The sequence below is a fragment of the Lissotriton vulgaris genome, chromosome 11 (genome assembly GCF_964263255.1).
Source record: "Lissotriton vulgaris chromosome 11, aLisVul1.2, whole genome shotgun sequence".
NCBI classification, from domain to species: Eukaryota; Metazoa; Chordata; class Amphibia; order Caudata; family Salamandridae; genus Lissotriton; species Lissotriton vulgaris.
Window position 1 is genome coordinate 148,611,369 of NC_141699.1, and position 21,011 is coordinate 148,632,379.

Below are 21,011 nucleotides of genomic sequence, written 5' to 3' on the forward strand. Positions count from 1 at the left end.
TCTATACCCCCTAGGAGGGTGCAAAAATGCCTGTTCACAAGGGGCGGCTCCTCCATTAAGGCGGAGGAGCTGCACCCTACTGCTTGCGGAGCAGAGAAAAATAAAAATAAAATGATAATAACCTCCTTATTATCATTTTATTTTTCTTTGCTACGGGGCTGGGCTAGGGAGGGGCGGATCTGGGGTCACAGGTGGAGGAGTGTTTTGCACACTTCAAGTGTGCATGACTGCTTAGCCAGTTGTCCTGGGTCGGCCTAATAGCAATGCACACTTTGGATGTTCCCCAACAGGCTGTAATGCGTAGCCTGGTGAGGAACATGCACTGGCTCCCAGTCCCCGTCTGAGAACCGAACCACAGCGCTCAGACCAATGACAACGCTGCATTGGAGCATTGTTATTGGCTAAAGGGATTCTGGGTGCTTCCTGGTTCAGACCTCGCCAAGAAGAGCAGCAAAGCGATGGAGAGACGGTGGCTGTTTAAAAGAATACAAGTTATTTATCGGTAACTTTAGTTCTCCAGTATTGTAAACTTTCATAGATTCACAAGCTTGAATCATACCCCATTGTCAAGATGGGAGTCCCCGATAAATATAAAAATAGTAGTACCAATCACTACCAATCAGAAACTAGGCCTAGGCCCATCCTAGTTTTGTAACATATCCACCTCTTTTTGTAAAAGAGACCAAATAAAATCAACAACCAATCAGATTAGGCTCACCCTGTAGAATCTTCCTGAGAGAACCTCAGACCCTCAGATTTTCGTAGCTGTAGTGTCACATTATTACCAAAAAATGCAAAAGGTTGAGCTTTCCCATCGGAGGAGGGAGGGTCGCATGTGAATCTATGAAAGTTTCCAAAACTAGAGAACTAAAGTTACAGGTAAGTAACTTGTTTTCTTACTCCAGTATTGGAACTTTCATAGATTCCCATGCTTGAATCAGAGTAGCTAGCAGTCGTAAGCACAATTCTTTGTGTGTAAAAACAATTCCGCATGAGCCAAAAAATGCATTAATAAGACTAAAACAACAAATAAATAACCAGTAAATATCAGTTAAACTTTATCTATTCTCGTAATCTCAAAATTGGAGTAAATAACATATTCGTATGCATTCAGAAATAAGTACTCCTATTAAAATCCAACAAAGAATATGCGAAGAAAGGAAGGAGGGATGAAAGGGAAAGCTCACCTTCATTGAAATAGGTTCCTCAGGATTGCTTGGCCCACTGCTGCGTCGCTGCGCATCAAAGAATCCAAGCAGTAATGCCTTGTAAAGCTATGAGTGCTCTTCCAGGTTTCTGCTCTGCAGATGTCCCGGATAGGCAGCCCTGCTAAGAGGGCCATAGAAGAAGAGATTGCCCTCATGGAGTGAGCACAGACTTTACCCTAAAGGGGCTTCCCTGCTGCTTGATGACAATATTTGATAGCGCTTGAAACCCAATGTGCAATCCCTTGCTTGGAATGGGAAATCCTTTGCGAGGAGCACTATAAGCCACAAAGAAATGAGGTGACTTTCTGAAGTCCTTAGTTCTTTGAAGATAGAATTTCAGACAACGTTGAATATACAGCGAATGAAGACATCTTTCAGCCGGAGTCGTAGGCTGAGGGAAAAAAGACTTAAGAATTACTGGTTCATTTAAGTGAAAGTCCAAAGGTACCTTTGGGATGAACTTGGGGTTGGTACGCAGTATGACCGTTACATTCTTGAATAGAACAAAGGGCACTTGAATAGTGAGTGCCTGTAACTCACTGATCCTTCTGGCAGAATTCAAAGCTAGAGGAAGAAGAGCCACCTTCCAAGAGAGGAATTTCATGTCCGATTTATGTATAGGTTCGAATGGATGCTTCATGAGCTGGGACAAAACCAGATTTAGGTGCCATAGTGGTGGAGGAGGTTTCACTGGAGGGAAAGCTTGAAAAAGGCCTTTCATTAATTGTTTAAAAATTCTTGCCGACCAGACCGAAGGGCCAGAGGATGTCCTCCTGAATCGAGAAATGGCTGTGAGATGAACTTTAATAGCTGAATGAGCCAGACCTGCTTTTGCCAAAGAAAGAATGTACTGAAGGATCTCATGAGCTGAGGAAGAGAAAGGGTGAATCCCAGAGTCATGGCACCAGTGGCAAAACCTCTTCCTTTTCAGCCTGTAAGATTTGTTTGTACTCGGAGAACGAGCTTGAGAGAGAACGTTTCTACATTCCGGAGAGAGCCTTACATTGAGAAATTTTCTGTGCTCAGGAGCCACGCCGATAATTGCAGTTATCGAGGATCCGGATGCAACACTTGGCCCTGGAACATTGTCAATAGAGCTGGTATCGGCTCGAAAGGCACTGGATGCTCCCTGGATAGAAGAAGAAGCTCGGTGAACCAGTACTGGTGAAGCCAAGCCGGCGCTATTAGAATCATCTTGCACGGCTCCGTCTCCAATTTCTTGAGAAGTCTTGGGATCAGTGGGATGGGGGAAAGGCGTAGATAAAGGCGCCTGACCAAGCCATCGAAACTGCATTCCCCAAGGATCACCGATGGTGATGCCAGCTTGAGTAGAACCAGCATTTCTTGTTTGCTGGAGTAACAAAGAGATTGATGGCTTGTCTGCCCCAAAGATGAATAATTTCCTCTAGAGTCTGCTGGTCCAATTCCCACTCGTGGCTGACTGATTTCAGTCTGCTTAGTGAGTCTTCTGTCTCGTTTTGTGTCACTGGGAGATGCTCTGACTTCAGTGCGACTCCATGTAAGATCGCCCATTTCCAGACGGCTCGGGCCTCCCTTGATAGCAGACAAGATCTTGTGCCACCCTGCTTGTTGATGTAATACATGGCCGTAGTATTGTCTGTCCTTATTAAGACTGATGAATTTGTTATCTTTGGGAGGAAAGCATGCAAGGCCAGCCGAATTACCCTGAGTTCCAGCAAATTGATGCGCAAATGACGTTGGTGGTCCAACCACCGCCCGCTTATCTGGAGGTCCTGTAGAACCGCTCCCCAGCCCTCCAGCGATGCGTCCGTTGCTATAATTTGAGGAGCTGGGGTGACCATGAATGATATACCTTGAGAAATGTTCTCCACGTGAGTCCACCATGAGGCGACTTCTCTCATTGGAGCTGTCACTGTGATCGCATCCTCGAAAGAACCGTCCACCTGCTGCCACTGTAAGTCCAGCTGTTCTTGAAGAGGGCGCATTCGTAACCTGCAGTGAGAAATCAGAGGAATGCAGGATGAAATGGACCCCAGGAGGGACTTGTAGAGGCGAACTGAAAGTGACCTTCTTTTTTGAAGCAGGTTGGCCATTGATCTTAGCTTTGCTTGCCTTTCCGCTGTAGGGAAAGCTTAGTTCTAAGAGGTGTCCAATTTGGCTCCTAGGAATTTGGCGTTTTTTGAAAGGTACAAATTTGATTTGTCTGCATTGAGTGAAAGACCCAGGCTCTTGAACAGCTGCATACAAGCTGTGACCGACTCCTCTGCTGCTTCTCTGGTAGGAGCCTTTAGCAGCCAGTCTTCCAGGTAAGGGAAAACCTGGTACTTCTGTTTTCTCAGAAAAGCTGCCACCGGGGCAGGCATCTTTGTAAAGACCCTTGGTGCTGATCTGAGCCGCAGAGAAGGACCTTGAATTGAAAGTGGCTCTTGGCTACTGTGAAGTGAAGGAACTTTCTGTGGGATGGATGAATGGGAACATGGAAATATGCATCTTCTAGATCTAAAGTGGCCATGAAATCTCCTGAATTTAAAAGACGAAGAATGTCCTGTAAGGAGACCATTCAAAAGGATTATTTGATGAGATAGGTGTTGAGCTCCCTCAGATCTAAAATAGGGCACCATTTTTCCACAGTCTTGTGAACCTGAAATAACCGGGAGTAGAATCCCTTTCCCCTCTGCGAGATGGGAACCGGTTCTATCGCTTCCTTCTGGAGCATCTGTTGGACTTCCAACTGTGAAAGATGGAGATGTTGCGCTGTTGTGGCGCGAGAGGGCCTGGTTGGAGGAGGATGGACAAACTCCAATGTGTGGTCAATTGGATGACATTGAGAACCCAACGATCCGATGTTATTCGTTGCCATTCCTTAATGGTATTGCAATATCCTCCCCCCCAGAGGTGTTACACGAGGATGAGGAACAGTAGACAGAGCCTGGCAGCCGCTATTGGCATCTAGAGGAATCCTTCCCCTGGCGCCCTGCTCCTCCTCGATTTGTGGATCTTGAGTAAGATGAGGACTGACCCTGCCACTGGTAATGTTGTGGATGGTAGGACTGCGAGGCAGGCACATACGAGGAGTACAGGTATTGCTGGTATCCTCCTGTATGAGGGAAGACCTCTACCTCTTGCACCCTGAAAGGAGACTTTGCGGTACTGCAGCGTCACTAACGAACTAGCAGTGTCTGTGTCTTTTTTAATGTCCTGCAGCGCATCGTCTTTATGTTTACCGAAAAGTGCCTCACCATCAAAGGGAAGATCTAAAATCTTGTTTTGCACGTTCGGTCTGAACGAGGTGACACAGAGCCATCCTTGGCGTCGCAGGACTGCCGCTCCAGCCAAGGAACGGAATGCAGTAGTTGCAATATCCATTGCAAAGTCGATTACCTCCGATGAGGCTCTCTCTCCTTCTTGGAGAATCTTCTGATCTTCGACCTTGCTGTCTTCAGGCAGTTGGTCTAAATAGGGGAGAGGTCACACCAGATCTGGCGGCTGTAGCACCCTAAGATGGCTAAGGCATTAGCTGCTTTGACAAGCAGACTTGACATCGAAGAGAACCTTTTGCCAGCATTGTCCAAATGTCGGCCTTCTTTATCTGGAGGCGATGTTAAAGGTGCAGCTGGATTTCTTGATTTCCTCTGTGACGACTGGGAAATAACGGAGTCTGGTTTCAGTTGACTCATCAGGCAAGCCGGGCTGTTCTCCGGGGCCTTGTTTTTCTTTTCCAAACGAGGAAGCACCGGGACTACCATAGCCTGGGTCTTCATCACCTTGAGCCCCTCTTCCCAAACGTGACAAACAATAGGGATCGACCTAACTGATCGAAAAGGCTCTTTAAAATTGTACAGTGAACATTCCGACTGTACCGATGGCATAGGTAACTCGAACCTTTTAGCCACTCTATCCAACAAATTATAGAAACCACCAATATCCCCTGGTGGAGAATCAACTGGCACCGGAGAAGGGGACGCAGGAGTAGGGATAATGTAGTCATCCCATTCTCTATCCGGATCTGGAAAGTCAGCCTGACCCTGGTACTCATCTGAGGTGTTATCCTGGACCGGAGGAACTGGAGGCGGTGGATCCACTATTAACTGCAGTGGAGGTGGCGGTAGCCGAGGCGTGGAAGGAGCAGGAACTGAAAGAGGCTCCTGAACCTGAGATGGCATTGGAAATCTCTTTTTAAAGTCAGAAAGCATGCACTGTAGGCCCGAGATTAAGGAGAATGATCATTTCCTCCTGATAACCCCTGTGATAGTCTTGAGGATCATACTCCTGTTGGTCATCATAGCCTTCCTCAGAGTCCAAGTCCTGGCACTTACCGTGTAGATCAGAAGGGCCATGAGCATAGCCATACGAACCTTCATCCTCCGAATCTTCCTCCTCTAGAAGGTGTGCAGGCAGAAGAGGAGTCACTTTGCTTGGAGACGTGATCTCCGGAGTAATGTGCCGCTTTCTGATGGTAATAGTAGAAATTATATCCGTCATTGACAAGGTCGTCGACTAGGTCCTCAACAGTGTCGTCGTCATTGTAAAAGCTGTCATCGACTGTTCTGTCGACGATTCTATAGTCATGACCATCGACGTCGAAGCGGTCGCTGTCATCGTTGTCGTTGGAATCACAGTCGTCAACATCCTTGTCATCGTCGAAGTCGTCGACAATACCGTCAACAACATTTTCCCCATGACTGATGCCACCGCATCAGACTTCAATATCGTGGACGATGACGATACGGAGACTCCCGTCGACGATCCCGTCATCGGAGTCAAAGAAGGAGACTTTACCTTCTCACTAAGTGTCAACGCAGACAATGATGATTTCTTCGTCGACACGGTCGTCGGCTGTGGAATTTTCTTCACACATTTTTCTTCAGATAGAACAGAAGGCAGCTTTTTTAAATCCTTTTTTCGGTGAGCAGGGTAAGAAGGAGGAACAGAGCTCGATTTCCTCACTGCAGTTTCCCCAGTAAGAAGTCCTTCCCTCTCCTTTACACCTTGGTGAGAAGATTTGACTGGACTTTGCCTGTCCGACCCTAGAGAGGTCTTTTTAGAGGCTTTGCCAGGGCGGTCTTCATAAGAAAAGTGGTTTGATCTCACCCTTTTTAGAGATATTCTCGAAGACGCAGCAGATGATACATCACTGTCATCACTGGAAACAGGCTCCCTCCTGGATTTCAACTTCTGGAGCCAAGTCAGAAGATGACCATTATGGTCCCTCAAGATCTTTGTTGAAAAGGTACGGCATACCTTGCAATCCTTGGCCTTATGATCTGGACACAGGCAATAGATGCAGTCCTTGTTAGTGTCCTCTACATAAAGCCTTTTTAAAACAGGTGGCACAAGCTCTAAAAAGGCCTTTCTTCTCCTTGTCAGACATGTTTATTAAAGATGAACAATGAAGAAAAAACTCTAGTAAAAGAAGTAACAGGAAATAAACTGAGCAGAGCTCAGTGGAGACTCCCTAGCACAACGTGCGGTAGAAAATCTAAGGGTCAGAGGTGCTCTCAGGAAGGTTCTACATGGTGAGGCTAATCTGATTGGTTGTTGATTTTATTTGGTCTCTTTTTCAAAAAGAGGTGGATATGTACAAAACTAGGATGGGCCTAGGCCTAGTTTCTGATTGGTAGTGATTGGTACTACTATTTTTATATTTACCGGGGACTCCCAGCTCGACGACGGGGAATGATTCAAGCATGTGAATCTATGAAAGTTCAAGTACTGGAGTAAGTGAAGTGATTTTTAATATTTAATTTTTTTCAACCCGCCACCCCCCGTTTCCTGACAGCCGCCACTGCTGTTCACTGCTCGTTCCAATACATCAAGCGCCTATTAGGTACTCCTTTCTCACTTTGGTTTGCAAACGTGCCCCTCGTAACCTACCTCAGATCAGGGATCACCACCAGAACCGCTAGAGGGGGGTAATTTCTCAGTTAGTGGGTGTGCTGAGGGTTCTTCACTTGGTTAAGATATCTCTGTCTGGGCTGCTTCCAATGCCTCTACTTCATGTCCTGGCCTCTCCTTCCTCCATCAGACAAGTGGAACTTCTGGGGCTGACAGCAGGACTGCATCGCTGTATTTTCGGCCCATTCCTCAGGCAAGTGCAATGTCATACAGTTTTGTCTGACTCTTTTGCACATGGTTCTCCTATTGTATCCAGTTTTTGGAAGCTAGCTAGTCCTCTATTTCCCAGCACTATGATACTCTTCCATGTTTTGAACTACCTTGGAGTGCCTTTAATGCTTCAGAGTCTGTCTCTCCACATTTCAATGGTGCCGAACGGAGTGAGATTAGTTCCACCGCGTTCTTGTTGAAGAATAAACTGAAGTGATAATTTGGGCAATTTTGCCTCAATATTGATACTAGTTCGATCTGCATGGGACCAGCTTTGCCGCGTTTGTTATGAAGAGGATTGGTGCTGGTTCTTAAAGAATACATCCTGGCACTGAAATATTTGACTAGATAGGTTTGGTAGTCAGATGACTACGTCCTGAAGAGACCCCAACACTTCACTCCGGATCGAAATGTTGATAAATCCTCTCTTGGTTGTGTGCAATTTAACTTCAAGGAATTCCTCACTGACATATGCAAAGGAAAACCTGTTATGAATGTTATCATTCAATGTATACAACCATTGGGAATTGTACTGTGTCTTATCTATATTCTTTGTATATATAACCACCATTGAAGCACTGTGTCATCTGCATTATGAGCACTTATTTTGGTGGTTGTACTGGACTGAAGTCAAAACAATACAGGATGCAAACTATATCAGTCCAAGGTTTTGTCTTCTTTGTAATTAATTCTGGTCCGATGAGTAAGTGTGAGTGTGGAGTCCTACTTAGACACATAAGGAGATACCACTTTGAAATAAGTCCTGCGGGACAAATGTTATATTAATACATGCCTAACTTGGTCCACATGGGCAGATAGGGATGTCCTTGTTATTTAACCACTTTAATGCATCAGTTGTACGGGAAGTCAGTGTGGTATCTGGATACTTTGGCTACGTTCTTTCCGCAAGCCACACCCGCTCGCTTGCTACTTTTTAACACGGCAGGTCCTCAATTTGCAGGCATTGGGGCCTAAGACACTGTATTAATACTTCTCCAATGGTCGGCACTGTACCATTGATTCTAGGAAAGATAAGCTTTCAGTCTATGTCCTTGTTACATTTTCCAGCTAAATATTTGGAACAGCTGCTAAACATTAACTTCAAAAAATGTTGAATATTTTGAGGCTCACAACCTATATAAGACAAGTTGAAGGCCTGGAAAGTGCACCAAAATCACGGCCTATCACTTTTGGATGAGTGGTAGATGGAGCTGGGAGAAGATAGTGCAGGCATTCTTATTTTACTAAATCTACCAGCAACAAACACCACTGTCTTGCACTTCCATAGTTCCAGTTTATCTGATCAAATCCGGTATGAACTACACTGTGCTCTCTAATCAAACCAGCTTTCAACTACACTCTGCTCTCTTCAATGTCCTCTTTCCTTGGAAACTGTTTTTCAAACTTTATCTCCCCTACAATCTTCAACAAGCTGGATCACTCATGCTGGCCACAAGTTTTACATTTCGTGTTAGATTTTGCAGTAACTCCCTCCTTCATTGTGTGGTCTAAGACTTCAGAAACAAATCAGTTCAGCTCTGTTTATGGCCGTTCTAATCCTGGGATAGCAGCCACATGCTTTAACATGACGTACCCAACCAAATGTGACCTTGGGAGCAGAGGTCAGTATAATCTCCAGAGTTTTCTGTTGATTGTCTTTTGGCTTTGCTAATGCTTGTTTTCTCTCTGCTCGCCTCCCTGTACAAGAACAAGCACTAACAAAATCCAACTCCACACACTACAGGCAAAAGTATTACCTGTCTCAATAATTGATTTTAAATCCAAAAGTATAAAAGAATGGGGGGGGATGGGGGAGGGGGGATGAGGGTTTTTCAGATTATAAAAATGGATATGTGTCATAGTAGATTGATGATGTATGGTCTGTCAGCAAATGTAATGCTCATTGTCTTTGAAACACAAGAATAGTTATAATTTTGTTCCTGAAAACGCATTTTATTGGTGTATATATAAAAATGTACAGAACAATTTCAACAAGGCGTAATGCATTCCCGGAACATACCCAAAGCCCCCCTTGTACCCATCACCCCCATTCGCAAGCAGAGAGTTAGCTTGCCCAGTCTGTATCAATCTCCCATACAAATTGACAGCCTCTTAAAATTCATATAAAAAGAAAATACAATGTCAAAAAGGATACATTTGCACCAACATACCTAACAGTGAAAATCACCCATTGGGAAGCAGGCAGACAAGATAAAATTCATCACTATGGGAAATAGGATCGATTAAAAAGCAATCATTAAAAATATAATTTAAACTAAAAATATAAAAAAAGATTTACAGCCCATGTTTTTATAAAAATCGGAGTCACATTAGCAATCAATTGAAAGCGGGTATTGCGAGTTCTCACATCAGTTATTCAACAAATACAGACGCTTACAGACTAGGTTTTTACAGAAACCAGGATCACAATAGTTGTCAGGTAGGAGTGAGTATTACTAATTCTTACATCAGTTTTTCAGCAGGTACCTTTGCTTACACCACATAGCAAATAAGAATTTGGAAATTGCAACAACAAAAAACAGGTTGGTGTCACATTTTAAGACCCTATAAAATTATTTGTGATGTCTAATACCCAGGTTTCTACAAAGTTGAATAACCCACTTTGACCTGGCCCGCCCATATGTCAAGCAGAAGAACAGCACATGAATTACAGTTTCCTCCTCTGCTAGGCACCCTGGGCAAAGATGGGTAGAGGCACCCGCCCGCTTGTTGGTTAAACCATGGAGCGGCAGAGTCCCATATCTAAATTGAAAAAACAATTTCTTTGCTATTGATGGTTGTATAGAATCCAACACCTGCTCCATTATATAATGGTGTTTTATATCCAGGAACCCATGAGTTAAACTAAAAGGATTAACTGTCTGTAAAATACGTGTCAGTTTATACTCCTTTAATGCGTTTGCCAAAGATTTTTTTGAGATGGCTAAGCATGACTCCTCCGGTACCGACCATAAGTCCTCCCTTCCTATCGCACGGAATGAGTCCCTAATAAAGCACAGCCAAGGGATACTACCCGCCCCCAGAGTAGACGTTACAGCCTTTAATTCCTCCCTATAGTGTCCTGTCTCTGGCGTACTCCACGGCCGTCGCCAATAGAGCAGTGAGCGTGAAGCAATTAAGTCCGCAATGGGAAGGATACCCAGGTCCATCCTCAATGGTATTAAGGGAGTACTTTTAGGCAAGCACAAGATTTGTCTTAAAAAGTTGTTTTCTGTTACAGTAAGGATGTTAGCTGAGCTGTGTCCCCGCAGTTCGGCCCCATACATAGTTGCCCCCTAGCTTGGACCTTATAAATTTCTACAAGCGGGCTTATAACTTTTAGGGCACATCTCTTATAAACTTTTAAAATCCCCCCAATGGCCTGATTAGCTTTAGATTAGCTTTATTAATTTGAGGTCCCCATCCCATTTTGTTGTTTAGTGTGAGACCCAAATAATCAAAAATGGTGACCCGTTCCAGAGGTCTATCATCCATTCTTGGATGTGGGCAATTTGTAGAATCAGCATGGAAGACCATATATTTTGTTTTCTTAATATTTACTACCAAATTCCTCTTTTTTTACAGAACAGGCTAAATTCATCTAACACACGCTGCATCCACATTGATGATTTCGAGAGGAGCAGGGTGTCATCCGCAAACATTAGAGCAGGAAATTTGAGGTTAGCTAGTTTTGGAGAGTCAATGTCCTTAACGGCAAGAAGGTCTCCAATTAACCCGTTAAGAAAGAGTGAGCAAAGGTTTGGCGCAAGCACACAACCTTGCCTCACCCCCTTTCCAACTGGAAAAGGAGCCGTTAGTTTCCCATTCTTGACGAACATTACCCTAGCAAATGTTCCCTCGTGCAGGAGTTTGAACTGGTAACAAAGGTATGGTGGTACTCCCATATCCACCAAAATATCCCACAACTGATCACGATCAACCATATCAAATGCAGATTTGAGATCCACAAATGTAAGGTACAGACTACCACCCTCCAGAACTATATGCTTCCAATAGATCAATTGAAGCCTAAACAACTGGTCTATAGTAGATGTTTTGCATCTGAAGCCTGCTTGTAAGGGAGTTAGAATATTAAGGTCTTCCATCCATTCCTGAAGTCTTCCCAGTAACACTCTAGCAAAGATCTTTTGTGTAACGTCAATAAGGCTAATTGGCCTATAATTTGCTGGTTGTATTGGGGACCCTTTTTATAGATAGTGATGATCTCTGCCCCGGCCCACGTAGGGAGGGTGACATGCCATAAAGAATAGCATTAAATAATGTCTGAAGGTATGGGGCCCAAACTACCTGTTCATTTCTGTACAGGTCCCCGGGGATTCTATTCAACCCTGGAGCTTTATTTGGTAATACCTTGGCCGGGGCATCTAAAACCTCAGCCAAGGTGCATGGAAGTATATCGCTGGGAGAATCGAAGGTTTGGCAGCAAACCGACGTCCCACTCTCCCTAAATCCATTATATGGGCTTGAATATAAATCTTTAATATAGACATGGCAGGCTTCTTCACCAATATTAGGCTCGATAGTGGACCTGCCCTCAATTTTTCCAGTGTGGACTAAATTCCAGAAGCCTCTTAAGTCTTTATGGTCCAAGGCATTCTTGATGACCTGCCATCTTTCCATTTACTATTCAGATTTCACTGCTAAAAGAATTTGTTTTAAAAACACCCTTGCTTCCCTTATTTGCATGCTATCCACCCCTTAAGGCTTAGCAACAGGGCACTCTTTGCATCCCTACATGCCCTGTTGTACCACAGGTTTTTTCCTCTGCAATGGTTACCCTTATTAGGACTACTGCTATAAAAAAAATCCACTAGGCTTGCAACCAAGTCCTGGTGGATTTTTCCTAAGTCTTTATCAAGTTCTAGATTGGCACTAATTCCAGAGACAAGACTTGCCTTTTCTAACAGGGGAATAATGCAAGTATACATATCCAACATAACTTCTGGGGATTGGATTTTTGAACCCCAGCGAATTCTTCTCCCTCTTTCAACCACTGTTAAATTGTCTAGTGGGGGGTTATCCAGGACTTGCCCTACTTCTACTAAGTGACTATCTAGGATTACGACCAACGGATTATGGTCGCTTTCTTCACGGGGATGGACAAAAAACTTCACAACCTTGTGCCAGATTTCAACATTTATTAAAATATAATCAACTATTGTTGCCGTGCCAATTCGATCAAAGGTGAAGTGCCCAGGATTGTCATCATGGAACCGACCATTATATGCCCTTAATGAATAAGTGAGGGTAAGAGAGGTTAGTTGCAAGACTAGTGGGGTCCACTCACTTATCGGAAAGGCGTTGGACGCAGGAATTGACCAGGTTGAATCCTCATCACTGGTAATGGATGTTGGCAAACCGTTAAGGGGTTCAAAGTGACAATTAAAATCCCCACCAATTAAAAAAATACGCTTTCCCAGACAATGTAGTAAGAAGAGCAGCCAGACAATCTAGCGTTGGGATGTCTGCCCGTACTTTACTGGGCATGAGTAGACATTGATAATGGCCAGCTTTGGAAGGTTTCTATGGGTGAGAAGTATGCATAGAATATCAGGTGAATAGGTTTCTATTCTCTTCACCGTACAACCCAAATGGGTGCCCACCCAAATACACAAACCCCCCCCGAAGGTCTACCCCTTGGACCCTTCACTGCCGCTTCACAATACGCTGCAAAGCCTACTCTATATAGTGATCTTAGTGCCCAAGTTTCTTGGAATAGGCAAATCTCATGGGAGTCTATGAAATCACCCCAACCGGGCAGATCCAATCTGGCCAATAGGCCCGCAATATTCCATGAAAGAATCCTAGGGCCATATGGTCTCACTTCCAGCTCTCTCTCGGGGGTCACTTCCAAATCTACCCTATTTATAACTTCTAGGCCCTCATGATTACCATCAACTGTCCCTAATCTTTGGAGGTTTAATAACACCTCGCTAGTTATAAAAGTATTATTCTCGGATACATCAGAAGATTTCCCTGCCTCCTCATGATCACAAACATTAGTTGTTTTTCTAGGCCCCTGATTCACCAACTCATTACTTCGCACTGCCTGTTGGTTTATTGCCACAGCTCCCACACCCAAAGTAATATTACACAACTGTTTTAGGGTGGACAGGGGTCAATTGGGGTCAGTCAGTCCACCAGGTCTAGCACACTAAATCTGTTGCTGAGGGGGATACTAGGTGCAAAATAAATACCATTGTTCCCTCCTCTGTTATAAGCATTACCTAGCTGGGCTCGCCCTTCCCAGTTCTTTCCTGGATATCCAAATTTCTCCATTGAGGTTGGGGGAGGATAGAAGTAGCTTAAATTACGAGTCTGAATACTTGTTCTCATCCTTTGATAAGACGACTCACAAATATGTTGAACCACCCTCCTATCTCTAAAATTAATCACTATACAATCACCCAATGTGCCTTTCACTCTGCGACCCACCCAACTTACTCACGGGCAATCAAGATTTCGCTATGGACGTTCGGTGGGATGGGTTTGTTGTTATTTAGCCAATGAATAGATTTATTTTTTTAGTAACCTCCCGTCTATCTCTAAAATGAATCACTTTACAATCACCCAATGTGTCTTTCACTCTGCGACCCACCCAACGTACTCTACGGGCAATCAAGATTTCGCTATGGACGTTCGGTGGGAAGGGTTTGTTGTTATTTAGCCAATGAATAGATTTATTTTTTAGTTCAGTATAGGATTCTACACTATCATTGTCTAATTCAGGTACCCCGGTCAGTAAGACAACATATGGTGCAGAGTCAGGGGGTAGTTCAATACATGGCAGGATACACTTAGGTTCACTAATATTAGATGTTGCCTTCAATCCTCCACGTGATTTTTGGGCCAGACCCCTCCCAGGGATTGTTGCTCTGCTCTCCCACCCTGGGGACAGCCTATTCTTCGCTCTACCACTGCACCACTATAGGTGGTAGATCCGGCTACATTACCCCCACAAAATGGAACATCCACTGTATCAGAGATAATTGGAGTGGGCAATGGGGGATTAGATGCTACAGAATACCGGATTACGTTTGTCATCACTTCATTAGCCTGGGCATTCCTCCCCAAACTACTCTTTATACAGTCAAAATTAATTACAGTCAACTGTTCAAATTTTACCAATCTGTCCTCAATTGACGATAACCTCTCAAAGAAGGGCTGCATAGATGTCGTGATGAGGGCTACTACTTTTGACCAAAAGCCCTCCGCAGACAGGGGCAAGGAGTAGTCAGCAGAAGCCATAGGCAAAGTGTTTAATGCAGGAGTAATTGCCCAGGGCTCTTCTGTGTTTGTAGAAGCTGTGGACGCCAACGCGCCGTTCTTATTGGGCATCTTTGGATTTTTCCCCCTGTGCACACCCCCTCCTCGCTTCCTCTTTGAGGCCAGTCCCATTGCATGGTCCGCTGTTTGGGGCAAAATTTTGGGTGCGAGTCTTGTGGAACCACGGGTAGCTGTACCGCTATCAGTATCAGACGGTAATGTATACGTGGGTGGAAAAATAGAGCAGGGCTCCCGAGCCATAAATGAATTCACTAGTTCCTGGGGCATTTGGCTACTACTTTGTCCCAAATCCCTAGTATCAATTTCTATGGGTATATGCTGCTCAGGCGAGTGGACCAACATCAATCCCCCCAAGGATGAGTGTTTGGTAAATGCCGGGTCCAATGAAAGGCGACGGTCAGTTAGTGCAATCTCATGTGCTAAAACTGGTGTTGCTCTAATTATAAACTGGTCTAATGTCCCGGCAACACTCCCGCCCATCGCAGCTTTCTTCCACTTCCCTTCACGTGCAGACATCACAGACTAGGTATGTTGCTAGAATTTGGCACCAAATTTCGCACCCCTCATCAACAATTAGCAAAAACAGTTAAACCATATGGCTGACCTTATGAAGCTAGAAGATGTTAGAGGGGGCCCAGCCTGGCCTCTTCCGGTCTCCAACGGGCTCGAGTTTCGCCGGGCGCACGCCCGCGCGTGTCCAGCCCAGCGGGTTTTACAGCTAAATATATAAGTAGACGCCCACCGGTTGGAGAGTGAACACAGGTGCGGGCAATGGTAGAGGCTCTTGGTACTTTAAGTCCCTCTACTTGCGGCATCCTCTCGCTATTCTCGCTCCTCCAGCAGTCCCAACACGCAGCGGCTCGGTATCTAAATTAGCTGCGCGATTGTCCCTCTGCCTAATGGCGATTACCCTGTAATCCGCCCACCTGGGCCTAATTTTTATGTACGTTTTGAGGGCAATCACTAGCCTCATAAACTGGTTGTTCTGCCCATACACCATTCCAGACCCTTTTCAAAATCATCAATCGAGGGATGTGGGTCTGCCTTCCAATATACCTTTTAGCCACCGTAAGCCCCCAACCACAACATTGTTTTATTGTAACAGTCTTCTGTAACGTCAGCAGTGATGTATAATATATAGTCAGTTTTGGGTTCTGTGGTAAGGGTCACCTCAATCAATACATAGCTCAAACAGGAGAGGATCCGATTCCAGTAATCATGGATCTTTTGACAACCCCAAACGGTATGCATAAAATCACCCTCCTGCGTAGAATAGTTAATAATTAATTTTCTTACTCTTACCCTGAAATGGTTCAAATGTATCCATCAGGTCCAAATTTGGCTGGAGAGGAATAAGTCCTGGTTGAATCATGTCTGCATTTCCAGCATGTGCTGTGAAAAAACAACGGAGAAAAACTGAATTATCCTGCATTGCACACATATACTAAAGGTAAACAATTTTAGAAATGTACAACTGATATGCTAAAAGAATTACTTTATTCATGTTTCTTTCATGCTTCGTTTTGGGCACTCGAGTTTCAAGACATATGCAAAACATGATCCCTTTGTTAATGGCGACTTCTGTTGCTGGTCATTTCATAGCGTTATACGCCAGAAGTGTTTATTAACGTTACCTCATGGATGTGTTCATTGAAACTATTTTTTTTACTCGCTCAATGCTCGAGTAATAAAAGCTTTGCATTCCTATGTGCACCTTGGGTGCACCAAAAGGGCATTTGTGCTTTTAATTTTCACATCTTAATTCAAAGGATCAATGGAATTTTATGCGCACAAAAAGTACATAAAGGTGTGTGTCAGTGGATGGAAAGGCAGAGTTTTTTGGAGGGTGGTTATGTAATAATACATGAAACACCCACAAACTCAACTAAAATCTCTAGTCTGAATAAAACTTGTCGATTCATTCCTTAAAATGGGTTGGACCAGATGTGTTTCCATCGAAGGAACAAGTAGGGAACATACCAAATATCAAAATGTCATATTAAATGTGTGAATGCACATTTTCACCTGGCTGATTCATGCACATTTTGGTAAATTTGAATAAATAAGTTTCAGATAATTGGTATAACTCCTGGAAAAATTCAATGTTTGGAGATATTCAGAGTACTCCCGAGAGTGTTTGTAAATTTACAGAAACGTTGTCAATCTACTCTAAACATAAGAGTAATCTTACAAAAGTAGGTTGCTACATTTTCTCGTAAGGCTCTTTTAAATGGTGCCCTTATTTAAAAGGTTTATTTAAATCAATTCAAAACACAGACTTTCCAACTCTTCCAATCACTTTTAGGTCATCTAGTTTACAAATCATAATGAAATATACTTAGTGATGGTGATGTTTGTCCAGTTTTTAAATAATTTGTTCATAATTTTATACCAGCTATGAATCTGTTCTAATTCAACAATATGTGCAAATAAGACAACAGCTTTGAGGGACTCTATAAGCACGCAGGCTGCTTATCTTTCTTAGTTTTGTAATGTCCGCCGTTTCTCTGTTCTACAGAAACAGCTGAACGAAAAGGGCGCAAAGAAACAAAGACAGATCTTTATTGTGCTTTTGTTTATTTGGTGTAACTCCGACACACGGGGGCGCTAGAGGGCGCCAATCAAGATGGCCGCACTTGCATGAGGCTCTTGCAGTTTGGGCAGGAATCTTGTTATAATCCTCGCCATCCTGGCACCTGGACACACCAAGCACGGCCACATAAGCAGTGGAGGCAGACAAAGATCGATTAAAGCAACAAAAACGGAAAATCTGCATACCTGAAACTGATTACTGTGCAGTGGCAGGACCCCGCGACCGCGCTCTTCACAATGGCGATGGGCCAGATCGTCTGAGAAGTGGGTGACGGAGCGAGTGCAGGAGGCGGAGACAGGTCGCCGGCTGCGGGGGCCTGTCGGAGGAACCGGACCCTGGGAGGATGCTGCGGGGTGGCGGCCCCCTCCACTGCACGAGGGCTAAACCTGTGTGCCTCTGACCTGCTGCGCCGCGTTCCTGTGGGCCGCTGTATGAAGCTGCGGCTGGCGGCTGCGGGGTTTGGGCGGAGAGGCGACGCGAGCTGTGCACGGAGGGAGGCACTGCCTGCGGACCTGGGGTAACAACGCTGGCAAAGTGTCACCGCCGCTGATCGCGGGGTGTTAGACGGGCGGGAGGTCTTCTGCGGAGGCTCACCCGAGGCACCCCGACCCTGCTGACTGCTGATCCTCCCTGCTGCCGATCCTCGCAGGAGACTGGGAGGACCCCGCCCGCTGCAACGGCTGAGGCTGCACTGCGGGGAGACGTGCCCGGCAGGCGGGGGGACACAGATGCCTGACCCACGATACTGGCGCGGAGAGTGGACAGGGCCTCTGCCCTGATAACCCGGCCCGCCGAACTCCCTGCATATCGCCACAAAGTCACAGAGGGGGGTCTGTGAGCCTACGAATCCCCACGCTTCTGGCCCTGAGCTGATCGTGAACCGTGGCCCCATTTACCTGAGCACACTACAGGCCTTCAGCTGGGCCTGAACGGACTTATATGCCCTTCTTTTAAAACGGGGTGCGCGATTTGGCCTGCATCCCTCGCCTCAATCAACACAGACTCTTGCTCAACTGCTCGCGCTGATCTGGTCCCGGCTCTGTGCCGGCTTCATAGTGAGACACCTCTGACACGGTTGGGAAGCCTCGGCGCTGTGGGAAGACAGGGAGTCCCTGGCGAGTCGCAACACACTGCTACAACTGCATAGCCTCTTGAGCCCGGCCCTTGGGAGGAGGAACTTTGCCCTGCCTGCGCAGCTGAGCGTGAACGTCGTGCTCTGCTCAGGGGGCGTGGTGGGGAGTCCATCGCCCACTGTCTGTATCCTGCTGTGCTGCTCATCTGCCACTACCTGAGCGAGAGTCATCCATCAGACAGGCAAAACACCCCCCCCAAAAAAGGGAGGGGGGGAACAAAAGCCGTGGGCCCTGGTGCAGATGCCTGGAATACCGTGCCATTAGAGTCCATCCGCTCTCCCCTTGAACGTCATAATAGCGCTCGCGTCTGAAGTGTTGTGCCACCCAGGGAGACGACACGGAACCTCTCAAGACTCAGTTGAATCGCTGATCCTCCCGCCAGACCACGATGGGAAAACCGGACGGCAAGCAGCCAAAACTTACATTCAACACCCGGAAGACTCCCCGCTCCCAGAAAGAGCAAGAAGATGACCATGCCAAAATTCCAACCACATCCACTGAGAATTTAAAAGAGCTGATACTAGTGATGTAATCAAGCCTGACGTCCATCGAATCGAAAATGGACTCCATGTCGGCCAGAATGGACTCACAGGGTAGAAAAGCACGATGACCGCCTGACCGAGGCAAAAGGCGCATATCGGACTTGGAGGACTCGTCCAACGCCACAAACACCCACACACTCGAAATGGACAGAGTGTTGAAGGTAATAGCTGCCAAAAATGAGGAGCTGGAATCGCGTTCAAGGCGGGGCAACCTTCGTCTCTTGGGAATACCGGAATCCACGGCTACTTGTAGAATGGAGACATATGTGGAACACTTGCTCATAGCACTGTTCGGTAGGGAGGCATTCTCAACGGTCTTCGTGGTCGAAAGGGCGCACCACCGACCCCTCCCCCCGGGGCTCCTCCGCGTCCCATTTTAGCTAAAATGTTAAACTACTGCGATTGAGACACTATCGGCAAAGATAACGGAAGAAGACAGTGATTTTATCAGGGTACCAGCCTCCCCTTCAATTTCCCCTCCGGTTGGTGCGAAAATATCCAGTTTTCTCCAACATTGGGAGAGCTTAACATCAGACCATTGGGTTCTAGATCTGGTTGCTTTCGGTCACACATTGGAAGTCATACAAAAACCTCCAACTACACCACACATGGGAGCCCCCCCCCCTCGTTTTCACTTATTGCAAAAAGAAAAAAAGACTGCTCACGAAAGGAGCCATAGAGAAAGTTGCAACTCTGCAAAGAGGTCAAGATTTGTATTCCCATTTCTTTTTGATCCTGTAACAGACAGGGGAATGGAGACCAATCTTAAATCTCAGAAAGTTAAACAAACCTTAAGAAAGCAGACTTTCAGGACAATAACTTTAACGGAGATTCTACGACGTCTCAACAAAGGAGACTTCATGACCTCCCTCAATTTAGAAGACGCTTATTTCCACATCCCCATTCATCAAAAATTTCTCCGATTTACATTGGCTGGTTCACACTGTAGTAGAGTAGGATCTGCTTCCTATGGTTACCCCCACTTTTTGCTGTGTTTCACTGGTTTATTGACTTTAGTCTGGCTGTGGCCCTGATAATCAGGACCACAGCCTAGCTGTTCTTCTCTAAATTGATTGCATGTAGACGCTGCGCATAGCTTGTCAGTACGCGAGGTGCCGAGGCTGCTGGGGACATTACCGGGAAACGAATTGAGAACTATCTGACCAAGGAGGCACAGGGTCCAACGAGCTGCTGAAGCCCCTCCCACCACCAACCGGGGGCTTTATCAACACCTTGCGTCTCCCGCTTCGCGGGAGACGCTGCGCATAGCTTGTCAGTACACAGGGTCCAACGACCTGCTGAAGCCCCTCCCACCACCGACCGGGGGCTGTATCAACACCTTGCGTCTCCCGCTTTGCGGGAGACGCTGCGCATAGCTTGTCAGTACGCGAGGTGCCGAGGCTGCTGTGGGACATTACCGGCAAACGAATTGAGAACTACCTGACCCAGGAGGCACAGGGTCCAACGAGCTGCTGAAGCCCCTCCCACGACCAAAGTGGTAGTACTTAACTGAGCATCTTCTATCGCGATGCGGGACGAGCAGGGCGAAGCCCGGGCCAAGGGCGGGCCCGTCTGACCCCGTCCGAGACAGGTAGAGGCTGGGCTGGGACACCCCCTGAACGCTGTCCTCTCTGTAAGACTTAAACATTATCTTATCAATCAATAGTTTTTGATTCTGTAATTCCCATACTTATAATTGTTAGTTTGTATCCTTGTAGTACTGATACTCCCATTGTGAGGCACATGGCATTTAATAACGGGAAAGGGAAATTGCCAGCCAGTACATGGAGGGGTGGTGTTGTTACAGGAACGTTAGATGCGTTCATTGTCAGGGCCACATCGGTCCTGGAACATGAAATTGCTTTAACCGAATGGCATTTGTCCTTAGACCCGATGTATCTTAAGCGTTCATCATTGGGGGCAATAGCAGTTGCACCCTCCACTGAGCAATCTAGTACACCCAATCTCCCTGCAGAAGTGGGAATCCCACATCAGCCAGATAGATTAGTCATGGTGGATTCCAGTGTAATTGCTGCTAACAGTGATTTTCCTTAACCTATATATCGACTGATTCTGGCTCGAGTATATTAAATCATTTACCGAATTCACACACCAGTGTTAACAAATTACCCAATCGCCT

The 21,011-nt window shown here is 45.7% G+C and overlaps 1 protein-coding gene across 2 annotated transcripts in view; it reads right to left on the reverse strand.

Annotated features, from left to right (window-relative positions):
- The window catches only part of MLXIP (MLX interacting protein), a 2,166,122-nt gene that overhangs the window by 1,002,999 nt on the left and 1,142,112 nt on the right, over positions 1–21,011 (reverse strand). For both annotated transcript variants that reach the window (XM_086942977.1, XM_086942976.1), the window contains one exon: positions 15,906–15,995. In XM_086942977.1, coding sequence (XP_086799103.1) covers positions 15,906–15,995 — 90 coding nt within the window. The remainder of the gene's footprint in view (positions 1–15,905; positions 15,996–21,011) is intronic.